The following is a 24,874-nucleotide window of genomic DNA, read 5'->3' on the forward strand; positions in this document are numbered from 1 at the left end:
CTCCTAATTTTTGCATATGAGATTAAAGAGTTGGATTTCCTTTGTCTATCACTGCTAGGGATTGACAAGTTCTAGAAAACGGCTTTTCCAGCACAGATTTTTGGATGAGAAACATAGAAGGAATCAAGAACGAAAAAGCTCACTACTGTGGGATAAAGACCGCCTACATTTATGAGTAAAGTTTCCCCTTGTGCTTCTTAAACTGCAGAAAAGTCATGAGACCTTCAAATCAGGGTCAGTCTCTTCTGTAAGTGTCAAAAGGAGACAAGGAGGGACCAGAACGCTTTAACTTTCCTGTCTGCCTCCACTAGGATGTGGGATCCTAAGGCTGGGGTCTATGTTTTATCCAGTGTACGCTCCTGGGCACGTTGCACAGTGTCTCCTAGAAAGAGCTCAGTCAACACCTGCGGTGTGAATGACTGAAATGGCATCTTCTCTACTTAGTGAAAACTGCAACAGAATTCGTGAAAGAACTTTGGAACCAGAAAACACTTTCCAAATGACAAAACTGATTTAACCTTCTCCTCATGCATTCATGGAGGGTTCATGATCCAAAACCAGATCCATGCTTCTGAAATGGCTGGGCTGGTGTAGAGCACAGTTGCACTACCCCTCTCTCTCTCTTGAGTTGGAGGCTCTACTCGTTATAATGCTGTCTGTAACGACATTAACTTCCTTTATGATGGCTGATAATATAGGTTCATTTTGAGCTTTTCCATAGGAACAGTCCATGAATTGTCATCAAATTTAGTCTCTTCCCATTCTGCACATGCGCAGTTGGGATTCACATATATCCTTTTCACTGGAGCATGGATAGGTTTGGATAAATCAAGTGGATGTCAATGATAGAAAACACTAGAATAGTGACAGCTCATTCTACACAGGTAACAGAAACTACATTAAATTCTTCTGTTGTAACTAAAATAAATGTTTGAATATTTACCACAAGTTAAAACAAATTTAAAAAGTAAAGTATATGCCATAACTTTAAGTTATAATAAGTACTTAGAACCTAGTATCAAGATCATTTTTATTCATGATCCTGTGTGTCTATGTGCACGCACGCACCCTACAAACAGGCCTCCCCATACTTGTAATCATCTGACATGTCAGTTACTGAGTATGGCGTCTCTATGGGGTATATATGATTTCACGAGTTTGGGGTCTGCACAATTCATACCAATTTCAATTAGCATCCCTGGGAGACTTCATTGCCAAAATGTCAAAGGTAACTGGAGAAAACTAACTACATTCCAAACACATGAACCCTTTGGCTTACAGATGTGGGAGACAAGGGGTATCTTATGGGGAAAAAAAAAAAGTGTCAAAAAATAAACAAAACCCATGGGATGAAAAAACTGGGCCAGGACAGGTCTGGGGGAATGAAAGGTAAACACTGAAATTCTTTCATAGAGGCATCAATTTCTCCTGTGCTTGTTCCTTCATATCATCATCCACACAGAGACATATTTATTTGAGTGTCACGGAGACCAAATTACCTTCCACTTTCGTATACGGTTTCCACTGGTAGAACCATCCGCGGAAGGGTTTGCTGTTATATTCTGCACATTGCTGGGCTCGAAAATCCAAGCTGTTTTCATTACAAGGGTTAATGTTGCACAGCTGATAAATACGGCTAGAACCTGGACAGAACTTGCCACCGTACTGAGGCCTAAAAACACAATAAAAGAACCTTAATGCTAGCAGTCAGGCAGCTATTTGTCACATGCAATGATACAAGGAGGTCCAATTCAGATAAGCATTGCCATAGCGTGTGCAGCTATGTATGTCGATTACAGGAATGGACATACGTAGCATACGAACAACTGCCTGTATCTCTTCCTGCATCTATGGTAGACATAACCAATCAGGGAATTCTTTTTTCCTTTCTTTCTTTACCACTGCTTGTTAATTGGAAGTAGCATGCTAGATCAAATGTACTTACCATCCCTGATCCAATTTTTACATTGTGTTGATATCCTTGAAAACTGATGAAAGGTTATTCTTGAAACTCCTATTACCTCCTGTGTTAGGGAAATCCATAAATCCACCTAAACGTTCTTATTCATGTATATTTGTGGTTGTGTGCTGCATAAACTCTACACCCTTATTCCGGCACACCTGCTACTACGTAACAATTGAGGACACTGGGGAGATGGAACAGAAAGTGACATTCACTCGCTATGTCCTCCCATCCAGCTTTGTTACTAATTGAGATGAAATTCTGGTTATTATCTGACTCTGGTACACTTTATTCTTATTGATTCTAAACTCTGAGGGAAAGCATTCTCTTGGTTTTCATAAGCATCGTGGGTTTTTTTTAACTTTGCAGGTGGCCTTATCCCTTCCTGCCAACCACAATGGGAAATGGATTTCCAGAGTAGGGAATTCCATGAGAACAGAAATAATTACGATCTGATGCCAAATGCTTTAAGATCTTGGTAGGCAGATTCCAATCTGCAAAAAGCAGACAGCAAAATCAAGGCAAAAAGAGCCTAACCACACTGAAAATTACCAACAACATCTCATCTAGCTTCCTCCATGCAAAAAGCAATTGCTTTCATTCCTCGCTTTTTGGTGTTCTCTCTAAAGGCTGAAACTCCATGGTGGATAATCTTAGATAAAAATTTGATGCCATGGTGGGTATATACATACATAATGAGTGAGATGTGCACCATCTGGGGGATGGTCATGCTGGAAACTCACACTTGTGGGGGGAGGGGGGGAAGGGCATTTATTGAAACCTTAAAATCTGTACCCCCATAATATGCCGAAATAAAAAAAAAATTTGATGCCAACACATAATATGAAAGGAGGCTCTGGGTTAATAAATTTATGTGAATAAAATTCCTTGCCTCTTCAGGAAGCACAAGCATGCTATAAAACACCTCTGGATATGCTCCGGCATATGCTATGCAGTCCTTCTGCAACTGCACGCTAAAATGGATTCAACAGAAATGGCAAGTGCGACATTGCCAGAATGAGACTTTTATGCTAGTTCTAAACATTCCAGAGCAACTACTTAAACATGCAGCAGCCATTGCAATAAATCAAATCCCTGAAGACTTCTTAAATTATCAGCTAAACAGCATCTATTAATAGAAAAATCTTAAAGTATCCTGTGTTAGCCTGGTCATCTTTACAAGGCATATTAAAAGCTAACTTCTCAGTTTAACACTTTCTATTGGAGATCTGACAAATAACACTCATTTTGACTATACATAGTTAATGAAGTGAAAGTGACCACAAAGTGACCACTTCTTCAACTTTTTTAGAACTTGCAACAGAAAAGACATCCAAGCTTCTACAGCCATCCACTCATTTTATACATGAAGTGAAAAATGGCTGGCAGAGCTCATAAAACTTGGTGAATGAAGGTCGTGCATCTAGAGAGCGCACGGAACTCAAGCTCAGTCCTTTGGACGCTGTCCAGGATTCTTTTTCTGCCCTGCTATGCTGGCAATAAACTCAGCGAGGCCATCGGGGCAAGTATAGGATAAAAAAGAAAGTCACGGTACGACATGATGGTCAGAGAGCTGGCCTTTCACGACGAGCCACAGACCCTGCTTTAAATACAGGGTTCTCACCTCTTTCCAGTTTCACTTCGGGCAATTTTTATTTAACCTCCTCCCCTGTAAATTAGGGACAATTGTGACAATTAACTGTAAAGGATTTAGGGGCAGTATCTAGGGCAGGGTGAGTGCACATAAATTATAACTATTCTTAAGTGCCTCATACTTTTGTAGAAGTGCCAACACTGTGCTAAGTATTATGCGATCTCATTCTTATATACGAATGCATTTCATTTTTAATTATGGGATAAGCGTAAAGGGATCAAAAGTCATGGCTGCCAAGAATCTGGGCTTTTCCATAAAATTTTCCAATACAGGTGTATTTCTTCTACAGCTTTGAACAAGAGGGTTAGGATAAATGAACACAAAATGCTACCAGGATATCCTTTGGTGTAAGAAGTTATTTAAAATTAACAACAAATACAGAAAACAAAAAGCTAGACACACAATTTTATCTTTATATTAGACTACTTATGTTAGCTACAGTAATTATGTTGACTGACTACAAATAATTATGTGGGTTAGATGAGCTACTTGAGTAGCTCTGTTAAATGTGCATATATTTATACAGATTTCTGGATCCCTCCACAGACTTTCCCAGTAAGAATGTGTAATATGGAAGATCTAGACATCAGTGTTTTATAAAGTACACCTGGTGATTCCAATGACCAGCTGAGCCTTGAAGTTACTGGTTGGAACACACACCACAAAACGGACTCAGTTATTATTCTAGAGCCATGACTTCCCTCCTAACTCCATTTGCTAAACTGCATTAGATTAAGTGGTATATTCTATTTTCTCAAATAGACTCATGTTTTAGGAAAGTTTTAGAACACCCTGGCACATCACTAATAATTTTCTTGAACAAAGTTCATAGGAATTTCACTAGGCTTTCTTACACTGTGATAGGGACCAGAAAAAATGTCAAAGTACTAAAACTGCGGGGGATCTTAATCTACCTCTGCCATTAACAGGATGGGGACCTGAGCAAAGGCTGCTGCTATGAATGGGACCCTCTTCCTCCCCTGGTCACCCAACTGTAAAATAACTGGATTATCCAGCAGGTTCCAACTCATGTGTCAGCTCTAACCGGATCAGGAGCAAAAATACCTGGAGAGGTGTTGTTTTGAGATGTTTCTCAGGCATAGCAGGGCTCAGCAGAAAACAGGGCTTCGATTAATTAAAATTATCTACCACACACGTGGGGAAGAAAAGGAGGGTTCCATGGGCCTGGCATTGGCTATTCCAAAAGCCAGATAACCTTTAACTCTTTTAAAACTCAAAAAAATTGGATACATCATATATCAGCCAAGAATTTTTTATGAAACAAAATACGTTCTGGCAAAAAAAAATCGTTATATGAAATAGAAACCTCATACTGCTTCACAGATGAGAAAATGAAAATGGTAAGGCTGAGTGATATGAACAGAACCAAATGCTTAACCTAAAGTGAGAAAGAAATCTGTAACTTGAAACAGGGAGGGGAAAAAAAGCAGCGTGTTACTACAACAAAGTGAAATAAGAACAGAGAGAGAACAATTAATTCAATTGTCTTGGGACGGCCTATCATCTACTTGTTTTATTTGCAGCTCATGCATAAAGTAAACAGTATCCTAATTATCTTTAATCTTGTTTAAAACGATAACACTGCACACCAAGTGGAAATACTTTAGTGATTACTTCTTGTATTAGGCATCCCTAAAATTACCATGTGATATTTCCATGAACAATGCCCTATTATAATGTGAGTTCTCAATCCTACAGACAAGAGAGAGGTTTTAATTTAAATCCCAGGAGTGTCATTCATGTGCTTTACTAGCAGAGCTATTAAATTAGGTAATCTATTTCTTTCTTGGGAAAATACTGAGATTTTAAAATGTCGTGATGTATGAAAACCAGATCCATGTTCTATGCTTCAAAAATGTACAGTAATATAATGATTTTAACAATTCTATTTAAGACACAGGCTGCATTCAAAGTATTAGGAGGGTGGTTTTAATAACCTGGTATATTGGTTGCAAGTGCATCACCAACATTGCTACTATTACACACAAGGAATGGGTCTGATTAGATCAGTGAGTCTCAACCAGGGATGATATTTCCTGCTATACAACATGTGGCAATGTCCAGAGACATTTGTGGTTGTCACGATTTTCAAGGGTGGGAGGATGGAGAATGACCCTACTGGCATTTAGTGGGTCAAGGCCAAAGATACTGCTAAACATCCTACAACATACAGAACACCCCTCCCCCACCAAAAAACCAAGATTTTTCCAGCCCATGTCAATAACGCTAAAGCTGAAAAGCCCTCTTTCAGCCTCAGACATCCCAAGTAGCACCTAATGCATCATGGTCAAAGTAACTCCAAACCCTGCCTTATATCTTGGAAGTCAAAAAAAACGTAGCTTTTTTAGCCAGTTCAGACTGCTGACTCAGACGAAGTACCATTTGCCTCTTTTAAAATTTCCTTTTGCTCTAGTGTCATGATTTAATTTCTCAATTTACACATCTATGCAATGCTTAGAATGGGCCAAACCCTGTTTAAAACCACTTTATGAGTATTAACTCAGGTGATGTAGGTGGTATCATCATCACCCTATTTTTATACATGAGGATCTGGAGCAGGAAGACTCAGTTGTGGGATTTTTGGCTACACAGCTAGGAAATGGCACAGCCAGGATGTCAACCAGGTTGTCCAGCTTCAGCATCCAGTTATTAATCTCTGTACTATGCAGCCATGTGAGCTGTGTTGTAAGAGTTAATCCCGTCTTGCAAGATCCCAACACAGTCTTCTCACTCCATCGCATTCTCCAAACTCCAGTTTCATCAGTAAGACATCTGCCTCTTCCCCCTGCTTCTGTGGGCTGATCTTCTGATGATGACCTTCTGATCACCCGTCCTCCTGGTGATGTTGGGACGAAGACGATGACCACCACACAGAGCCCAGACCCTTCTGTTGAACATCCACTGGATACTTCCGGTCCACCAGGCATCCTATGGGTGCAACCGACAATCCTCCCCTGACCTTTGGACGTTATCCCCTCTATTTTATACATAAACCCAGGTCAAGTAGCTTTCCCAAAGCCACACAGTCTAGAAGTGGCAGACGCAGGATTTAGAGTCTATCTCCAAAACCTCAGTCCTTTCTACATCACCCTGCCAATTAGAAAATAGACGTCTCACACGTGTTTCGTGTGGGAGTTCGAGCACATAAAAGGGAACATAAAACCACCTTCAAGTTCACAGAGCACAGTTCAGACTCCAGGACAACCAGGTGACCGGCAGGTGACCACAGGCCAATGTCAGCCCACAGATGATTTGTATTAGTCGTCAGTGTTTTGTTTTGTTTTGTTTTTCAAGAAAATTGAATTTGTTGTCAGTATTTTAACAATTGGGAAGTTTCACATGCAACATTTTTTTTTTTTTTTGGTATTTCTAGTTTCTCCTGAAAAGTCAGGCAAATCTGTCAACACTTGCTGATGTACATTCCTGCAAGGCAAAGATCAGCATACTTTCTCGAGTTCAGCAGCCTGAGACATACACACACACACACACACACACACACACACACACACACACACACACACACACACCTTATGCCAGCCAAGCTTCTCTGTTCCATAATATCACAAGTATTTGACTGTATGACTGTATAACCCTAGTTTAGATTAAGAAAATAGCTCAGGCTATTACTGGCATTCTCGATCGTCATATTCACATATAGAATCACTCCTTTGCTGTTTTTTTGTGGTTTCTGTCCACCACCACACCTTCCCCCCCAGCACACACAGCCTTTACATGCAAACAGTGAAACCCTGGCTGATTGCTATTAACCGGAGGGAAGAAAACCACACTCACAAACGGCGTGTTACAGGCTGAAGGTTAATGCCTTACAAAGACGGACTTTCTGTTGGAGCCTTACTTGGGGTTGTTGCAGTGTCTCTCTTGATACTTCACTCCTCCACCGCACGTCCGGGAACATTCTGACCACTTCGACCAGGCGGACCACTGGCCGTGGATGGGTCGTGGCCCCAGCTCCCCAAACTTCACGCACTGGCCTTGCCGACACCACTGTGAAAAAAAAGGGTTACGTACGTGGTCACTGTTACAGAACACCTGGAAAAGCACAGGGAGATGCAAACACCCACACAGTAACAGAAAAAAAATGAATCTGTTGGGGGAAAAAATGAAAATGCATGACTTGATAGAGTCCTTTGCTTTGCAGGGCTTTGTATACACAAAGCTACTCCGCATTTTCTGCAAGCATTTTCGAAGATTGACATCTAGAGAGAAGGAGCATCTCTTACCAACAGGCTGAGTATTTCATGCTTTGTGAGCTGTTGAGGTGAAATATTCAGGTAAGATTCCACCTAACAGCCAATGGTGTCAGCACAGACAAAATCACAAGGGAGCCTCCCTCGGCACTTAGAAACAATGCTACTTAAAGAACAATTTGGATCATTCACTCAAGGAGAAACAATTGTTAAGATAGTAACACAACTTGTTATTTTGAATGATTATGTCATCATAAAAATAGATACAATTATACATGCATTATTAGATTTCAGCTTGTATCAAACCATCACTATAATAGGGCATTTCCTGGGAAACTGAATAACTTTTGGTCTGCACAAATTGTACTCTTCTGATAAAGTCCTTTGTTCTTTTGTGTATATTAAAAGGTCCCTTCTTCAGACCCTCTGATGGCTTTGTGCTCTTTCACTGTCTTTGATGAATTAGCTGTGGGTCTTTCACTTGCCCGTGTGGTCTGTACAATCTAGGGTGAGAGCTGTTTTCTGTAACTAACCTTTCCATTTTAGTTTGCCTTTGTAATAAATTCCAGACTTTGCTGGTCATCTCTCTCTCGGGGTTGCATTAGCCTCTGGTAGTGGGTTTTTTTTTTTTTTTTCTTTTTTTTCCTGTGGTGCTTTTATTATGAGCAAGTTATGCATGACTTAGCAGAACTGTGCTCTTTCCTAAAAGCTTCTGCAATTAGATGCAAAGGGCTGGAGTTTGGATCATGCCAGCTTTTGACAAGGAGTGGGGGTGTTTGGTTACAGAATTATGGGAAGGTTGTTTGACTTTCAAATCTTCAATTTTCCCCCGTGATACATTTGGCTTCGTGGCTGTTTATTGTGTGGCTTGGTTGCTAGTGCACTTTGTCTAGGTTAAGATATTGCTTCCTTTCTTCAAATTATTGCCATGTGCTGATTAATTCTTCTGTTTTTAATTTTTGTTTTCCTTGGATTAAGTGCCATTTCAGAGTTTACACGAAATCATGTAACATTGTTAAACAGTTTTGGGGGGAAAACAATCGGTCATTTGAGGATTTTGTCTACCATAAGCATGCATCTTCCCTACCAGAAATTACAGGGACTCTATTGGACTAAGCTCAGTGGCTGAGACAAAATTAATAATAATAATAGACAACAAGAACAGGAGTAAAAGCAGCAGCAGCAGCTATAGTTTATTAAGTTGATTCTATATGCCCAAAATGGTGCAAAGAACTTCACATGCAGTATCTCATATAATCCTTGCAAAGCATTTAGGAATTAAAAGCTATTTTCTAGATGAGAGGAATTTAGCAAAGAAACAACTCACTTGCTCAGAGTCTCACAAACTACCCAAATAGCTAAAAAGTAGGAAAGACTAGATTTAACTCAGTTTCCAAAGCTCCTAAAGTGGGACACATTCAACTTCTCATCTCAGAGGCAAATTATTGACCAATGTATCTTAGTTCTAATCTAATGTCTTTTTTGGAAATGTGGTTTTAAGATCTCTTCCCATCATTCAATTCATTTGACTTTCTATGATTTCAGTATTAACACTAGTGTTAGGTTAGGCTGCTGAGCAATGGTTTCCTTCTGGCTTTTCAATCAGTGTAGAAAGCAGGACTATATGTAGGAATATACACAGACATGCACACATTCACCTGTATGTATAAAATTCTAAAAATTTAAATATCAAATATGTATGCACATAATTTTATCCATCTATCCGTACATACATATTTATAGTGCTACTTCGAATTTCAAAAAGAATGGCCATGACCTGGCCAGTACACCTCTTACTAGACAGCATGTCACGCATAAACCTTTCTTTCCTTGCGCACACGTCTCTAGATAAAAGTAGGTGGCTTTGACATCCTCTCACGTTTGCTGAGTATTCACAGTGTAAATACGGATGAAGGATAAGGCACAAGAGAAGGAAGGGGAAGGATACACTTGGGCTCCAGTTACAAAGGAACAAACAAAACATCAAGCACCTGCTGCTTTGTGCCAGACACTCCAAGTAAAACACAAGGAAAGGCCAGGTCCTGGTCCTCATGGAGCTGACAGTCTAATAAATAACCAATTACACTCCCTGGTGAAGGAAGAGTCGAGGACCACGTCTATGAATGCAATAACCATTCTGGTGCAGTGAGGATGGATGGATCGAATCAGGATGCTTGCTGCTGAGGGTGATCTCATGGGTGAGGGCTTTCCACCAGTGGATAACTACAGCCTGGTGTTTTAAAATATTTGGGGGTGGGTAGTGGTATTAGGACATTTGCCTTCTAACTTCTGGCTTGATTTATCTCATGTTCTGCTTACTGAAGCCTAATGTAGGTGCATTTTAATCTCCATGAAACTTAGATCTTTGGTGCATTGATGTAATTTATGTAACAACCTATGTTACATATTACTCATTTTCTTCTTTATATCAATGTTTTCTTACATAGCCCTTCTTGTATTTAATGCTTTTGCTTTTTTAATAAAAGAAAATGCCCCTTCATCCTCCAGTTATGAGTTCTAAATTTTCAAAAGCAAAAATGTGGAGTTATTTATACTTTCGATTATTCAATGAATTCATTGTTTTGTACCATTCACAGCTACAACACTTCTATTCATATTTTCAATGAGAGTCCTTACTGCAGTTTCCCAAGATGAGTACATCTGATTGAAAATTGCACATAACTCCCCAATTTTCAAAATGTTTGTTTTAAAAAAAATAATAGAGTTAAAAATTATAAATCTTTTAAGAGATATTAAATAAATGTTCTTACATATATCAGAAAGCATTTGCAGAAAATCCATTATTTTCATGCAACTGTGCCTTTGTCTCTACTGTTGGCCTCTCTCTGAAAAGTCTCTCCCCTTCCTCTCATCCAACGGAAGAACTGCAAACTGCAATAACCATCCTGGTGCACCCACTCCTTGCAGGTAAGCGCCTACCTAATTCCAAACCGAGACTCATCCCCCATTTCATCTGGATCTACATGGCAATTATTGCATAAAGAAGGTGTGTTTAAAAAGAGAATTACAGTTACTGGCTTCTCCATTGGTTTCTCCAACTGGATTATAAATTCTTGAAGGTACAGGGCTGAGTTCTATTCACATCTATATTCCCAGAGTCTCCTGTCCCCAATATCTGGTAGTCAATAAATTATTGTAGAATTGAAATCACTTTACATGACTGATTCTTCTATACAGGCTTGCATTGCCTTGAGAAAGAGCTAATAATTGAGACCAGCAAACCTGTAACATGTCATTCCCTCTCTTCATTTATAGGTCCTCTATCTGCAGAGCTGAATCATTTACTAATACTCCAAGTGCACCTCTTTCTCCAGAGTCTACTGGAGAAAGAAGAAAAAGAGAAGCCAATGCATGAGAGTTCTTCATTCAAAACACAGTGATCTCCTATAATCTTCTGAAAGGGAGAAAGTACTTAGGGCTGAAAATGCTCCTTAGCAAAAAGCCCTCATGGTAGTACAAGCTTGACTCAGCTGCCTCTTACCCCTCAATAGGAAAGTCACTACAAGCGACAGGAATGTTTTGGGTGTGTCGGCAGTTCAGTGGCAGGTCCTATGAGGTGGGGTGAGTAGCAGAGTCCATGGTCTGGAAGGACAGTCATTTCTTTACTACTAACGGGGACATCTCAGCAAGTTTAAAAGGCAAACAATAAGCAATGAAACCTATTAGCTCATTGAAATAGAGCTATTTTGACACAAGCCTTCTCTATAAAAACAAACAAAACAAAAACACTCTAAAAACAAAAACATCTTCTCCTTAAATAATTGAGCTAACTGAGTTATATTGGCATTACATTTCTATAACCACTGCTAAATAAACTCGGTTATTTTAATGAGAAGTCAGAAAATATATGCAGCCAAAGCTCTCCATTTTAAGGTCACAATACAAATAGTTTGGTTTCTACACCTTATCGAGTTTCCAGGGCTAAAAACTAACAAGTATGCAGTTTACCATACTCAAGCCACAAACGGTCCCTTCCGCTGCAGGCATAAACTTGGTCTCACATCTATGGCCCACTCGGTGACACCAGAGTGATTTGCAAATGTCCTGGAAGGAAAGAAGGGGCTGGTGAAGGTGATGACACAATGAAATTGAAAACATTCAAAGATCTTATACACAATATCCTATTTTGGGGTGGCTGAAAGCAGACAAATTATTCAGAAAGTTGAGGCAAGTGAAGTTGGTGGTATCAACATAACAGGATACGTCCTAGCAACTGTATAAGCAGAAGGTTTCTAAAGTACCTAGATATTCATGTGCAACACGTACTGGCTAGAAGAGAGCAACAATTATTAACAATTCAGTGAGCACTTTGCTTGGAGCTAAGAGATCTGGTTTCTAATGATAGCCCATGTAAGAGACTAGGCCAAGAGTGGAATAAAGCAAGTCTGATTCACATCTTCATCCTGAATGCCAGGATGCACGCCCTATGGACATGTCACAGAATTCCTTTACATTGTAGTTTCCTCACCTACAAAACATGGATAAAATGAGCACTTGGTGCTATAAAGTGGTTCTCAAGGATGAATGACAAAATACACACCAAGTGATGATTTTGCCTGGCGCACGCAGTCCCCCAAATATTGGCTATCATCATCATCCTCATCATTACCTTCTTCATCTTTCTTGCAATACTCAAGCATTTAGACAATTTGTTTCTTACGCTAGACCCATGAACTAATTTAATTTTCATTGTAGACTATGGTAGGCAGAATAGCACCCCCCCCAAAGATGTCCACAGCTTAGTCCTGGAACCTGTGAACATGTGAGGTTATGTAGCAAAGGAGAATTAAAGTTGCAGATGCAATACAGGACGCTAATCAATTGATCTTGAGGTGGGGAGAGACTATCCTAAGTTTTTCAGGTGGGTCTAGGGTAGTTGCAAGGGTCCTTAAATGGGAAAGGAGAAGACACAAGAGAACCAGAGAGATCACTACTTGAGGAAGATCCACAAGGATGGTGCTGGCTTTGAAAATGGAGGGAAGGGCTGTGAGCCAAGGAGTACGGGCAGCTTCTGGAAGCTGCAAACAGCAAGGAAATGCCTCCCCCAGAAAATCTCCCAATGGAACACAAGTCTGCTGACACCTTGATTTTAGCCATTTCAGATGTCTATCTCCAGCACTCTAAGATGATAAATTATGTTGTTTCAAGTCACACTAAGTTCGTGGAAATGTATTACAATACTGATAGGAAACTAATACTGTTACTACCATTTTTGTGGCAGAAAGTAATTGTTCATTTCAACTCATTTAGCAGAGGAAACTGAGCAAGCTGTCGACTTTCAAAGTCATCGAGACGAGACACACAGCTGGGCCAGTGACAAAAGTGGGACTCGAACTGGCTTTATTTCAGAGTCCAGTAACTTAACCACCGCGCTGGATCTGGATTTGCCACTGATTGGCAAGGCTCTCCATTTTAAGGTCACAATACAAAATAGTTTGGTTTCTGAGCCTTATCAAGTTTCTAGGGCTAAAAACTGACAAGTATGCACTTTACCATACTCAAGCCACAGATGGTTCCTTTTGCCTACAGGCATAAACTAACTTGCTCTCACATCTATGGCCCACACTGTGGCACCAAAGTGGTTTGCAAAGGTCCTGAAGGCTGCTCCCCTTCTCCAGGCCCCAGCTCCCTGTCTATAAAGGGGACTGAACCCCCAAACAGACTACTTCCAGCTCAAATAGTTACAGGTAGTGCTCAGCATCATGTCACTAATGGAACGTCATGAAACACCATGAAAGATCAAAGTGATTCCATATTGTTTGTCACCTTCTATTTACTAAGGCTGAAATGTGAACATATACATTTTGTGGGAAAATATTAACAACCGGGGAGAGAAAAAAAAGTGATTTTTGTGGTTACTTGTTGTAACCCTGAAAATCAATTAACCGGGCACCCCATTCACCAAGCATTCTACTTAATATAGATTTTACAGTTAGAAAACACAGCGAGAACATGCTGAGAAGTATTACACACACACACACACACACACACACACACACACAAAACCACAGCTTTCCACAGTACTGAGAAAAGAAAATATAGAGAAACTAGAGATACACACAGTCATTTTGGTCTTGTAGACCTGCAAGGGTCCCCAACCTTTGGACCATGGACCACGACTGGTCCATGGCCTGTCAGGAACCAGGCTGCACAGCAGGAGGTGAGTGGTGGGCCAGTGAGTGAAGCTTCATCTGTATTTACAGCCACTCCCCATTGCTCAGCATCCCCCACGACTCCACAGTCTGTACAAAAATTGTCTTCCATGAAACTGGTCCCTGGTACCAAAAATGGTTGGTGACCGCTGTTATAGACCATAAAATTCTTCCCCGAAAAGAGAACAGAAGGATATTAAGGACACAGCTTAGAAACTCTACCAGCATCAGCAGTCCCAGACATGGGCACACACACCATTTCCAAATCTTAAAATAGCTCATGAGACAGAATAGATCCATCTTTCTCCATGAACCTGCCACTGACACTGGTGCAAAGCATGATGTAGCCTTCAGACAAACTCAATCAGGCTTGTCATCTCTGCATATTGCCAGTCCCCAATGGTCTGATGGGAGCCAGTTCATGTGGCAAGGAAAGCAGTCTGCTTCATTCAAACTAGAGGAATGACAGGAAGCCACTGAAGCAATTAAAACTAAACTTAAAATGGCTTTCAAAATTAAATTGTGTCTCTTCTTACAGCCAGGAGAAAACCATAACCCACACCCACCGCCTATGTGGCAACTACCAAAATGGCCCTAGGGCAGAGCAAAGAAAAGGAGGCTGAGATGCCTTAGCCAACCTCAGTCATGGGGCCAGAGAAGAGGCAGCTGGAGAGGACCAAGAAAACAAAGCAAAACAAAAAAACAGAGAGATTCCAGAGTGAAACAAGACAGGCTGTATGAACATGTTATTCCTTCTGTGGTGAAGTGCAGAAGTTGAATGTAATTATAGCCAACTACATGCTTTGATGACCATGAAAGCCCTCTGAGAAAACTCCCTTTTCAAAGTAAACAGAAATGGGAATTTGCACTTTCTTGCTTCTACCTCCCTCTCTTTTGTTCTAGCATATTCAACTAATTTTTCCTTATCTGTAATTCCCTGGACTTAACTCTTAATTTAAGGGAAAAAGAAATAACCACAGAGACCGAAAGGTTTCATGTTGCCTGGATGTGACTTTTCAGAACTGGAAGACACTTTTAAGGGAAGAATCTCAACATTATCCGTACTTCTTTCCTGTCCCCCACTGGCCAGGTTCTCCAGTTGTATTCCATAAAGCGTGAGTCCCTTCAAGTAAAACATGACATGCTGAAAAGGTTAATGGCTTCTGCAAATCGAATTTCATAAAGCAATTCAAACTTAAAATTCCTCATCTGACTCCAAAACCTGTCTCTCACGTTCCGCCTTCCCAATCACACTATATGACACCTCCATTATTTCCAGTGGTTCCAGCCAAAGTCCTGGATTCATCTTTAATTCCTTTCCTTCTCTCACACTCTACGTTTGACCATCAGACCTTCCTTCACCAACCTCAAGCCTTCACGTTCTCCCCATCCCTACCCAGATTACTCTTAACAAAGTAACTCAAACTGCGCTGCCCAGGGGGGTAGCTACTTGCTACATGTGGCTTCTTAGGTTTGAACTTAAATTACTTAAAATCAAATTAAAACTTCACTTCCTTGGTCACCCTGATAACATTTCAGAAGTTCACGTGTGGTTAGCAGCTACCATGTTGGATGACAGAAAACATTTCATTTCCATTGTTAAGACAGCCCCAAACCATTTTCCAAAATGATTATACCATTTTATGCACTCATCAGCAACATATGAACCAGTTGCTTCATGTCATTTGGTGTTGCCAGTCTTTTGTATGCAGTAGTGCCTTACTGTAATTTATTTCGCATATGCCTGAGAGTAACTGGTATTGAGCACCATATTACGTGTTGATTGACTATTTGTATATCTTCTTTTGTTACATGTTATTTAAATCTTTTGCTCTTCTCCACCTTTTTTTAAATAAGGGGATTATCACTGGTGCCATCTTGTATTTTTTCCAGATAATAGGACAGGAAGCATAGTACAATGGTTATGAGTATATAATACCCAGATCCAATTTTAGTTCTGCCATTTACTTGTTGTATAAAGTTGAGCAAAATATTTACTTCCATGTTCTCCTGACCACTATGCAAACCTGCCTTTCTAGGAAGCACAGAGGGAAAACAAAGTAGGTAGAATGAAGAGAAAAGGGAGAAAAGGTTAGAAAGAGGGAGTAGTGATAGGACAATGAAAGTTCTGAAGACGACCTTCATCTCTTCCCTTGTGTTGACAGAGCTGGTCTAGACTATCCCTACTGGATAGGAAAAATAGGAGATTTTGTTGTTTTGGCTACTCTTTCTCATCAGGGCTGACACTATACATCAACCTCAGAGGTGTGGCTATGGGTTCCAGTCATAGCAGGTTTAGAAATGCCAAAAGCTAGAACATAGGGGGGAACACACACTCAGAAATCCATCAATCACCCTACCTTCTCCAATTTAGTTCACCACATTAAACCATCTCTGTCCAAAGCAAGCCTTCCCTGCCCTCCAGACAGTCCTGTCTCTGTGCCTTTCTCCTCACTTAATTCAATCTTCTAGTTTGGAATTTTCATTTCCCTTTTCTCTGTTTCCCAAGGAAGACCATCATATTGAGATGCTGTCTTTTATAAATATGGTGTGCTTCTAGAAAACAATTTATAACTTAAGAATGGTTGTTTAAGCACTACACACTGCCAGACACAGAACAGGTACCCCACAAATGTTTGCTGAATGAATGATCCTGAAGGAATGATAGTAATTTTAGGAACTCCCTTTGTGTTTCTTAAGAAAACCATACCCATAACCAATTGTGCATTTGCTGCATAGTAAGTGCATAATAAATATTTGATTAATGAATAAGATAATGAACTCTTTAGAATGGAGTGAACAAGAGGCAAAGTTAAGAGACGAACTTTGTCAACAAAGAGAATGGCTACTTACTTCTGCCCAAAGCATCAACTTAACAGGCAAAGAGAAGCCATTATAAAATATGTTAGTTTTTACATATGATACACCAGCATTTGCCAAAGTTAGGTCCATGTCCCATGGAGGATATATCAAAATAAAAATAAAATTATGCATGGTATGTGGATACATTTTTCTAATAGTTATATGTTTACTTTGAATTAGAAAAAATATAAGTATTACCATAACAAATCTATGATTTGATAGATATTATTCATTAAGACTGGACTTACATTTTGAAATTGATTTATAGAAAATCAAGAGGTGAATAATAATACAGAGATACAGTATAACTAACGATAGTAGCCTTTAATGACCAAATGTTAATGTCAATAACTGAAATTTAGAAAACACTGGTATTTGCCGGTGCAGAGGAGAAAATTTAGGAACAATGTGGGCGATCTGCTTTGTCTGGATTCCACCATTTAAAAGTTCTCTGGCTTTAGGCAAGATGAATATATTTTCTGAGCTTTAGGTAAAAAGCGGTGATAAATTTTATTTGAAAGGTTTTTGTGAAGATTTTGAAAGGTTTTTTGTGAAGATAAAGCAAAATAAATCTCTTAAATAGAGTGCCTTACATGGAGCAGAGGCTCACTGAGTAATTGCTGGAGATGACAGTGAGTGGGGATGGGTAGGGATGTGTGGAGGAGGACAAAGAGGAAAGATGAGAAGCAAGAGAAAAAGAGAATTAGGAGTTGGGGAGGGGAACGAGGAGCTACAACTCTTCATAATTTTCATGTATCCAGGTACCTAAAACTTCTATACTTCTCTTTATGTACTGGGTATAACCAAACTTAAAAATAATTCTACTTTCCAGTGATGTTGGGATTGTAATATTCTCAGTGATGCAATTTTTGAGCAAGTGGAACAAGGTTTCCTCTCATTCCTACAACCTGGACTTTCCCATTTTCCCATTCATCTTTTTTTTACAATTTTGAATGGCAGACTTGATTCAATAATCTTATTCATATTGCTCAAGACGTACCTTGAATTTTTATATATAATGTCAAAAGAGTTGGCTGGCTAATAATAGTTTTTCCTGTACTATAAAAGACAGAGAATGCATTTTGGGGTGGTGATAATTTTAAATGTCTTAAATTCAGAGGGTAAAAAAAGAAAAGAGGACAAAAGTAGCAATTAGCAGTAGGTAAAAGCTATAGTTCCCAGATTCAGTACTATGGATAAAGTCTTAGGAGGAAGAATTTTCTATCAAGGATACAATCGAGTGGTATGTAAACCAGGCATGGTCTATAGCCTGGATAATTCATTGACAGTAAAATTACCACTTAATTATGAAGCCAAACAACTGACATTTTAGAGATAACCCAGACTCTAACCCTTGGCATTCGCAAACCAAATGTTTATACTCCTGTTAGGTACACGGACACACTGTAGAATCTTAATGTAAGTTTGAAATCACAAGCAAACATACCTTCACAAACCCAAGGCTGCATAACTTGGCTTTTGCTCCAAATTGCCACTTGCACTGTGTGTCGGCGTCATAAATCTGTCCTGGCAGTTTGTCTGGGTATTTATACTGTCCTGTTTGCTTCGGCTCGTCCACGAGACACCCGGCTTGAGGTGTGCTGTAGTGATAACACATCCTTGTTAATTACTGTGTAGATCTGTGATCTTTCCACTTAATACACCCTGAATGCATTCGTGCAAATAAAAACAGAACATGGTTAAGACAAATAAGTATATGTGCAAAGCTGAAATATGCTGAAATCTATGTTTACTGCAAAGAATGTGTCCTGTCCAGAGGTTGGAATATAAACAGCCATGAAGAGTTTTTACAGGGTGCTGGAAGTTCTAGCCATCCAAGTGATTTGTGTTGGGATTGCATGCGAAGTGGGTAAAGTCTATATATTTGAAAACTCCCCTCAATGACCTCATTCAGCAACATGCAACAAATTGGACTGGGTGCCTACTCTGTGGCCAACGTGAGGCTACGTATTAAAGGTACAAAATAAACCAGACAACACAGTTTCGGCCCTCATAGAGTTTTAAATTGTGCATTTTTTTAAAAAACAGATAACGGGGGAAAAAGTCAAAGATGTACTTTACCTTAAATAAGTTTCACAGACAAAAATAAATAAGTAAGGTTATTGGAAGAAGCAAGAGGAAGAATGCACTGGGGCATGAGGCAGAAAGGTGTCCCTGAGGTATGCTCCACTGGGGCCTGTTGAGGACGAAAATCCATCTTGATGGCAAGGAGATTCTTAGAAAACACCTTATCTCCATTTATTTACACTATGGTATCACTGAGAGGTTAATGAGCATGGAAGTTAAGTGCAATTTTGTAGATAGACAGATGGCAGTCCTAGTCAACCATGCAATCAAGAGCAGGTTAGATAACTATAAAGCTCATTAACAACAATGACTTCCAAAAGGATTGTTATATATAGATCAAATGAGAAAATGTAATGTGCTCAATACAGCGCAGTAAGCATTCAAGGTTAGCTGCCACTGCTATCATTATCATCACCCCAAAGCATTTAACTATAAAACGTTAATGATGGAAATTCAATCTATATCAAGTAGATCTTGATTTATGGTATTTATTAATTCTATTTTTACATGACTTGAACGAGGTCATTTCAGGTACCAAATCATGAATTTAAAACTAATAAGAAAATCTCAGTGGCAAAGCTCATTATTGGCAAAAAGTTTGTTGATTTTTTACTACCCTTTGATAATCAGTTGGTCAGATATCCTTATATTTAATCTGCCTTTCCTATGTATCTTGCTAATTCTGTAAACATTTGCAAATAATATACACTGGCACAGGTTAAAAAGTGTCAAGAATATCAAAGTTCACTAACATTGCAGCAAAGTGAGGTGGGATTAGCATCTAAGTGTTCTGGTTGGTCAATATATTAATAGATTAAAAAGCTATATCTAAGGTAAGCGCGGCGGATCACGCCTGTAATCCCTAAGCACTCTGGGAGGCCGAGGCGTGAGGATTGCTCAAGGCCAGGAGTACGAAACCAGCCTCAGCCACAGTGAGACCCCGTCTCTACTAAAAACAGAGAGACATTAATTGGCCAACTAAAATATATAGAGAAAATTAGCCGGGCATGGTGGCGCATGCCTGTAGTCCCAGCTACTCAGGAGGCGGAGGTGGGAGGATCGCTTGAGCCCAGGAGTTTGAGGTTGCTGTGAGCTAGGCCAACGTCACTGCCCTCTAGCCCAGGCAACAGAGTGAGACTGTCTCAAAAAAACAAAAAAAGATATATCTACGTACATATAATTCATCTTTGGGTTTATTGTTTGGTATGAGTCAAACAGTGCGACCTTCCTAACTCCCACTTTCACTAGTGCAATCTAAGGGTTCTGAGTTATGAAAAGGATTTTACTTAGCCATCAGCCCCTTAAGAATGTCTTTTGGACACAGAGCTAGCTCATGTCCATTTCAAACAAAATAGCCAATCAAGAAAATGCTCCATGCATTAAAACACACCGAAGCCATTTTGAGCATCTTAAAATATCTTATGACAAATTTATTAACCAGATTACAATATTTAGTCACGGTGAAAAGACCGTGTATCCAGAAGTTTCTGGAAGTCATACAAGAGAGATGGTATTGAGTACAGATCTCAGAGTCAGAACAGACCTTGGTATCAGTCAGACCTAAGTCTCCTGTCTGCAACTATAGTACTTTAAGCAACACAATTAACCTCTTTAAGACTCAATTCCTCAGCTCTAAAATGACAATAATAGGATTACACTGAATGAGGCCCTATGTGGAGAGTATTTAGCACAGTATCCGGCCTTCAATCTAGTTTTTCAACCACAATGATAATAGCATCAGAATTTGTCAATTTTCCTGTCCACCGAGAGATCAAAAGCTTCATCCACCGAGTATTTGTTTTTGTGTTTATGGAGCGAGTATTTGTTTTTGTGTTTATGGAGAGAGTATTTGTTTTTGTGTTTATGGAGCACAATTCCATCACTAGTGCAAATCTAGGAACACCCTGTCTCGAACGTGTCATACCTGAGGAATTTCTTGAGATACTGCCGGCTGCAGGAAGACCAGGAGAACACACCGTTGTTTCCGGTTAGCGTGGGGGACATGATGTTGCCTTCGGCCTTCCTGCAGGGATTGCCTTCTCCGTCGTGGATCATGCCGAAGCTTAAATAATGAAGGCAGAAAAAAAACCCATCTGTGAACTTATTTTTCAAATGACAACCAGAGGAACAAAAGGGATGCATTGAGAATCGACAAACCCACATGAGAGATAGATTTTGAAACTGTGAGAAAGACACAAATTCATTACTATAAATTGTGAAGTTCATGCAGAAAATTCAAAGAATGCTAAGGGTATTGTTATTTCTTGGCTATGAAAATCAAGGAACGATGTAGACCTGCTATATATTTTAAGCACTAGAAAAATCTTGGTCATGATTTGTAAGTTACACTATAGTGATGGGACAAATTCCTGTAATTCAAAAAGCAAAATTATTTTCTTGCCATCACTTAAGGAACTAGGGTAAGGAAGTTCAGAGTGTGTAGAAGGGAGTTACAGAGAAAAGCTAATTATAAGTTGTCTACGGACTGTTCATACGTAAAGCTAGTGTGAAATATAAAACCTCTCTCATCTGAATAGACATTTCTCAGAAGAAGACATACAGATGGCCAACAGGTATATAAAAAAAAAGGCTCAACATCGTTAGTCATCAAAGAAATGAAAATACAATGAGATATCATCCTATTTGTTCACATGCTGTAACCTGTGTGACTATTAAATGCTACTATTCAAGAGGAGTGACGTCTACAATAACTGGCCTTCACTGAGCCCTTCATACGATCAGGAACTACTTCAAGCTTTACAATAAGACTCATCCCATCGATTCTACCTAGAGCAGTAAGGAATGCCGATGAATTGCCCAACAAGTTTTCATGTCAAGTGGGGAGTCGAGGAGCCACTTACTTGTGCCCTGACTCGTGAGCAATGGTGAAGGCAAGGCCAAGCCCCGTGTCCTCGTTGATGGTACAACTTCGGTACTTACTGCACATCCCGCTGATGGGGGCAAAGCCTATTGGAAGATGGGTTTCACATGTGAATCAAAGGGGGCACACACAGATACACGATCATTTCTTACGTCCTCAACATGTTCTACAACACAGTTCTAGTTCCATAGATTAATGCACTTCATTTTATTTTGCAAGAAAATACTAAAGATAAATAGTTCTCTGCCCTGTGTAATAAGATATAAATATAGCATTTCATATTTTTTGTGCTTTTTGTTAGGTGCTGTCATCCTCCTAAATAATCCTGTGAGGTTGCTGTGAGTATTGCAATTCCCATTTTACATTTAGGATAGTCAGTCACAGAGAAGGTGTATACCTTGTCTGAGTTTATTATTTGGGTCAGAACAACCGGTAACTAAAGCAATGCAAAACATTCACTTAACAGGGGCATTAGTGTCAAAACACAAGGGGAAATACACACACCCTGTTATTTTTCTAGAGGAGTGAGCGTGGAAATGCCTAAACAATGTATGCAAATTAAATGCATTTTTCTCCTGTTCACTATAGGGTGATAAATGCTCCTGTTTCCAAAGGCTACCTCCTTCCAACAGTAGTGATGAAATCATTCCAGCCAGCCTTTGATTCTTTCTTGAAATACAGTGCATATGAGTATCTGTCTTTACAGTTTGGGGTTCTAATAATCAAGTAGAACAGGTTCAGTATCCATTTAGTATTAAAAACACATGCTTGAGAATTGATCGTACTCACCTTACTGCCAAGATGGAAGTGAGGTTATCTGGGAAATCGTATACAAGTGTCCATATCATGGCTGGCAATACCACCACCACCACCACCATTAAACAAATAGTTGCCAAGTACCACACATTGCACTATTCATCCTAGTATACGTCCGTGTGTGTATATAATTATACATTAGGAAACTGAGGATCAGAAAGGTGAATTAACTTGCTCAAGATCTCAGTCATAAGTCCTAGACTAGGGAATCAAGCAAAGATGTATTTGAAGTCAAAGCCCATGTTCTTTGCATTAGGACATGCTGCTTAAAGTAAGTGACCTACAGAACGGTTGGTGGGATTCCTGGTGTTGTATTTGTTTTTCCAAGCCCTTTGTTATAGTTTGGTCTCTGGCTGACTGATAAAATGCCCTCCTTCTCAAAATCTCTCTTCAAGACACCAACAATGCACTGTGTTACCAGATATCACTTTGCGAATTCCAAACACAGACCACGAATGAGTATTTACCATCCCCCATTATCAAAACATTTCCTATGAAACAAATCCCAAAATAGTTGTGTTTTCTGAAGACTATGATTAATGACAAATTATTAAAATAAACTTAATGGATAGGACACAATGGAGACATTGTAGAGATTCTGAAAACACAAAATTCTATGAAGTCCAATCTACCTTTCTCTCTCATATATCTTCTGTTCTCGAAAATGAAGTTTTATGGAAACACAGCCACACTCATTTGTTTACGTACTGTCCATGGCTGCTTTTGCACAAATACAGCTCAACTGAGTAGTTGAGGCTGAGACCTGTCGCCTGCAAAGCCTGACATATTCTCTGGCCCTTTACACAGAAAGTTTGCAGGTCCCTGATAAAGACAATCATCAGTGAATTAAAAAAAAAATTATTGCATTCCTACTATGTGCAATGGATTATACTAGAAAATATGGTATCGGTGTAAAAGATACAGTCCTTATTCTTACTGCCTTGTGTAAACATGGAAGAAATCGAGTCCTCCAAAGTCAAGAAACTTTCTAAAGGAGGTACTGCTACCTAGTGGCACAGTTAGGTACCATAAAGACCAAATTCTCCTCAGCCACCCGGTTCTGTGGCCATGATGCCTCGAGAATAATCTGCGACATGTCTGACTACACAAATGACACATCTCCTGTATCAATTATCATCAGTGGGATCAATAAATAAAAATGCAAAAGAAACAAAGTAAACAGGCTTCCCATTCCACACGGAGTTTGGGTACATAGAACAGTATTTACCCCAAGACACAATCAGGATGCTCCACGATTTGAGCAGTAGGTCTCTTTATTAAGGATCATAAAAGGCCACTCATCCAATAGAAAGTTTTCACACCGTGTTTTCAGCTAACAGGAATGCGTGAAGGATGTGTTCATACTGTACCTAGAGTGTCACACGGTTCATTCTTCCAGGAGCAAATATCAAATCCAGTGAGCAAGATGGCGTGGTCGTGCCTCTTGCCATTCTTTCCAATGAGGGCAGACTGCCACTGACAAAAACTATTCAGAGACTGGTCCGCGTGATGGTTGATCAGCAATCCTCCCTACGGGAAACCCGCACAGGTCAGAGTGTGAATTTGTCACAGAGATGAGAACGTTGAATCATTCCATTTGTATAGGCAAACCCAGAAACACCATGTCTCCAGAGGAAAAGCCCAGGAGTGGAAAACACTTTAGCTAAGGCTGGTGACAAGAAAGAAAGAAATCAATCTTAGGGGAATGCTCACAACCTTGAAAGCAACTACAAAGTTTCAGGAGTGTAATTTATGACCAATTGTATTTTTAAAGCAGATAACCTGACGTCAGTTAGGAACGCCTACGCTCATCTCTCCTGGTAGGTACCACATTTATAAAATTATTATAACTTTTAGAACATAACAATAAATGAATGGTGATGAAGTTCAATGCTTTTTTTAATAAAGCATGAAGAAGACAGCTTACGTATTTATCTTATTAATCTTTATGTTATTTATCTCTATGTCAAAATTCCCAGCAAAGGGTTTGGCACATCTTAGGTTCAATATAATGAAAATTCACTAAATGGATAAATACAGTGTTATAAAATTCTAAGGGGTAAGATAGGACATATCCTTGAAACAATCGTTTGCCAAAATGTTCACTTTGTTAAAACTATTGACTTGGGCCAATTTGAGGGTTTTTAGATGAGATCTTTAATTATCAGTGAATTAGAATGCCCCTGGCTGCAACGTCCTTGAGCAATG

The 24,874-nt window shown here is 39.6% G+C and overlaps 1 protein-coding gene across 1 annotated transcript in view; it reads right to left on the reverse strand.

Annotated features, from left to right (window-relative positions):
• Positions 1-24,874, reverse strand: part of ADAMTS18 (ADAM metallopeptidase with thrombospondin type 1 motif 18) — a 124,888-nt gene that overhangs the window by 38,354 nt on the left and 61,660 nt on the right. Inside the window, exons 7-13 of the mRNA XM_020282703.2 lie at positions 24,037-24,196; positions 21,831-21,936; positions 20,894-21,031; positions 18,329-18,482; positions 11,816-11,911; positions 7,495-7,643; positions 1,500-1,672 (exon numbers count right to left, since the gene is read on the reverse strand). Coding sequence (XP_020138292.2) covers positions 1,500-1,672; positions 7,495-7,643; positions 11,816-11,911; positions 18,329-18,482; positions 20,894-21,031; positions 21,831-21,936; positions 24,037-24,196 — 976 coding nt within the window. The remainder of the gene's footprint in view (positions 1-1,499; positions 1,673-7,494; positions 7,644-11,815; positions 11,912-18,328; positions 18,483-20,893; positions 21,032-21,830; positions 21,937-24,036; positions 24,197-24,874) is intronic.

Source organism: Microcebus murinus, chromosome 20, assembly GCF_040939455.1.
Source record: "Microcebus murinus isolate Inina chromosome 20, M.murinus_Inina_mat1.0, whole genome shotgun sequence".
In the NCBI taxonomy this organism is placed as follows: Eukaryota; Metazoa; Chordata; class Mammalia; order Primates; family Cheirogaleidae; genus Microcebus; species Microcebus murinus.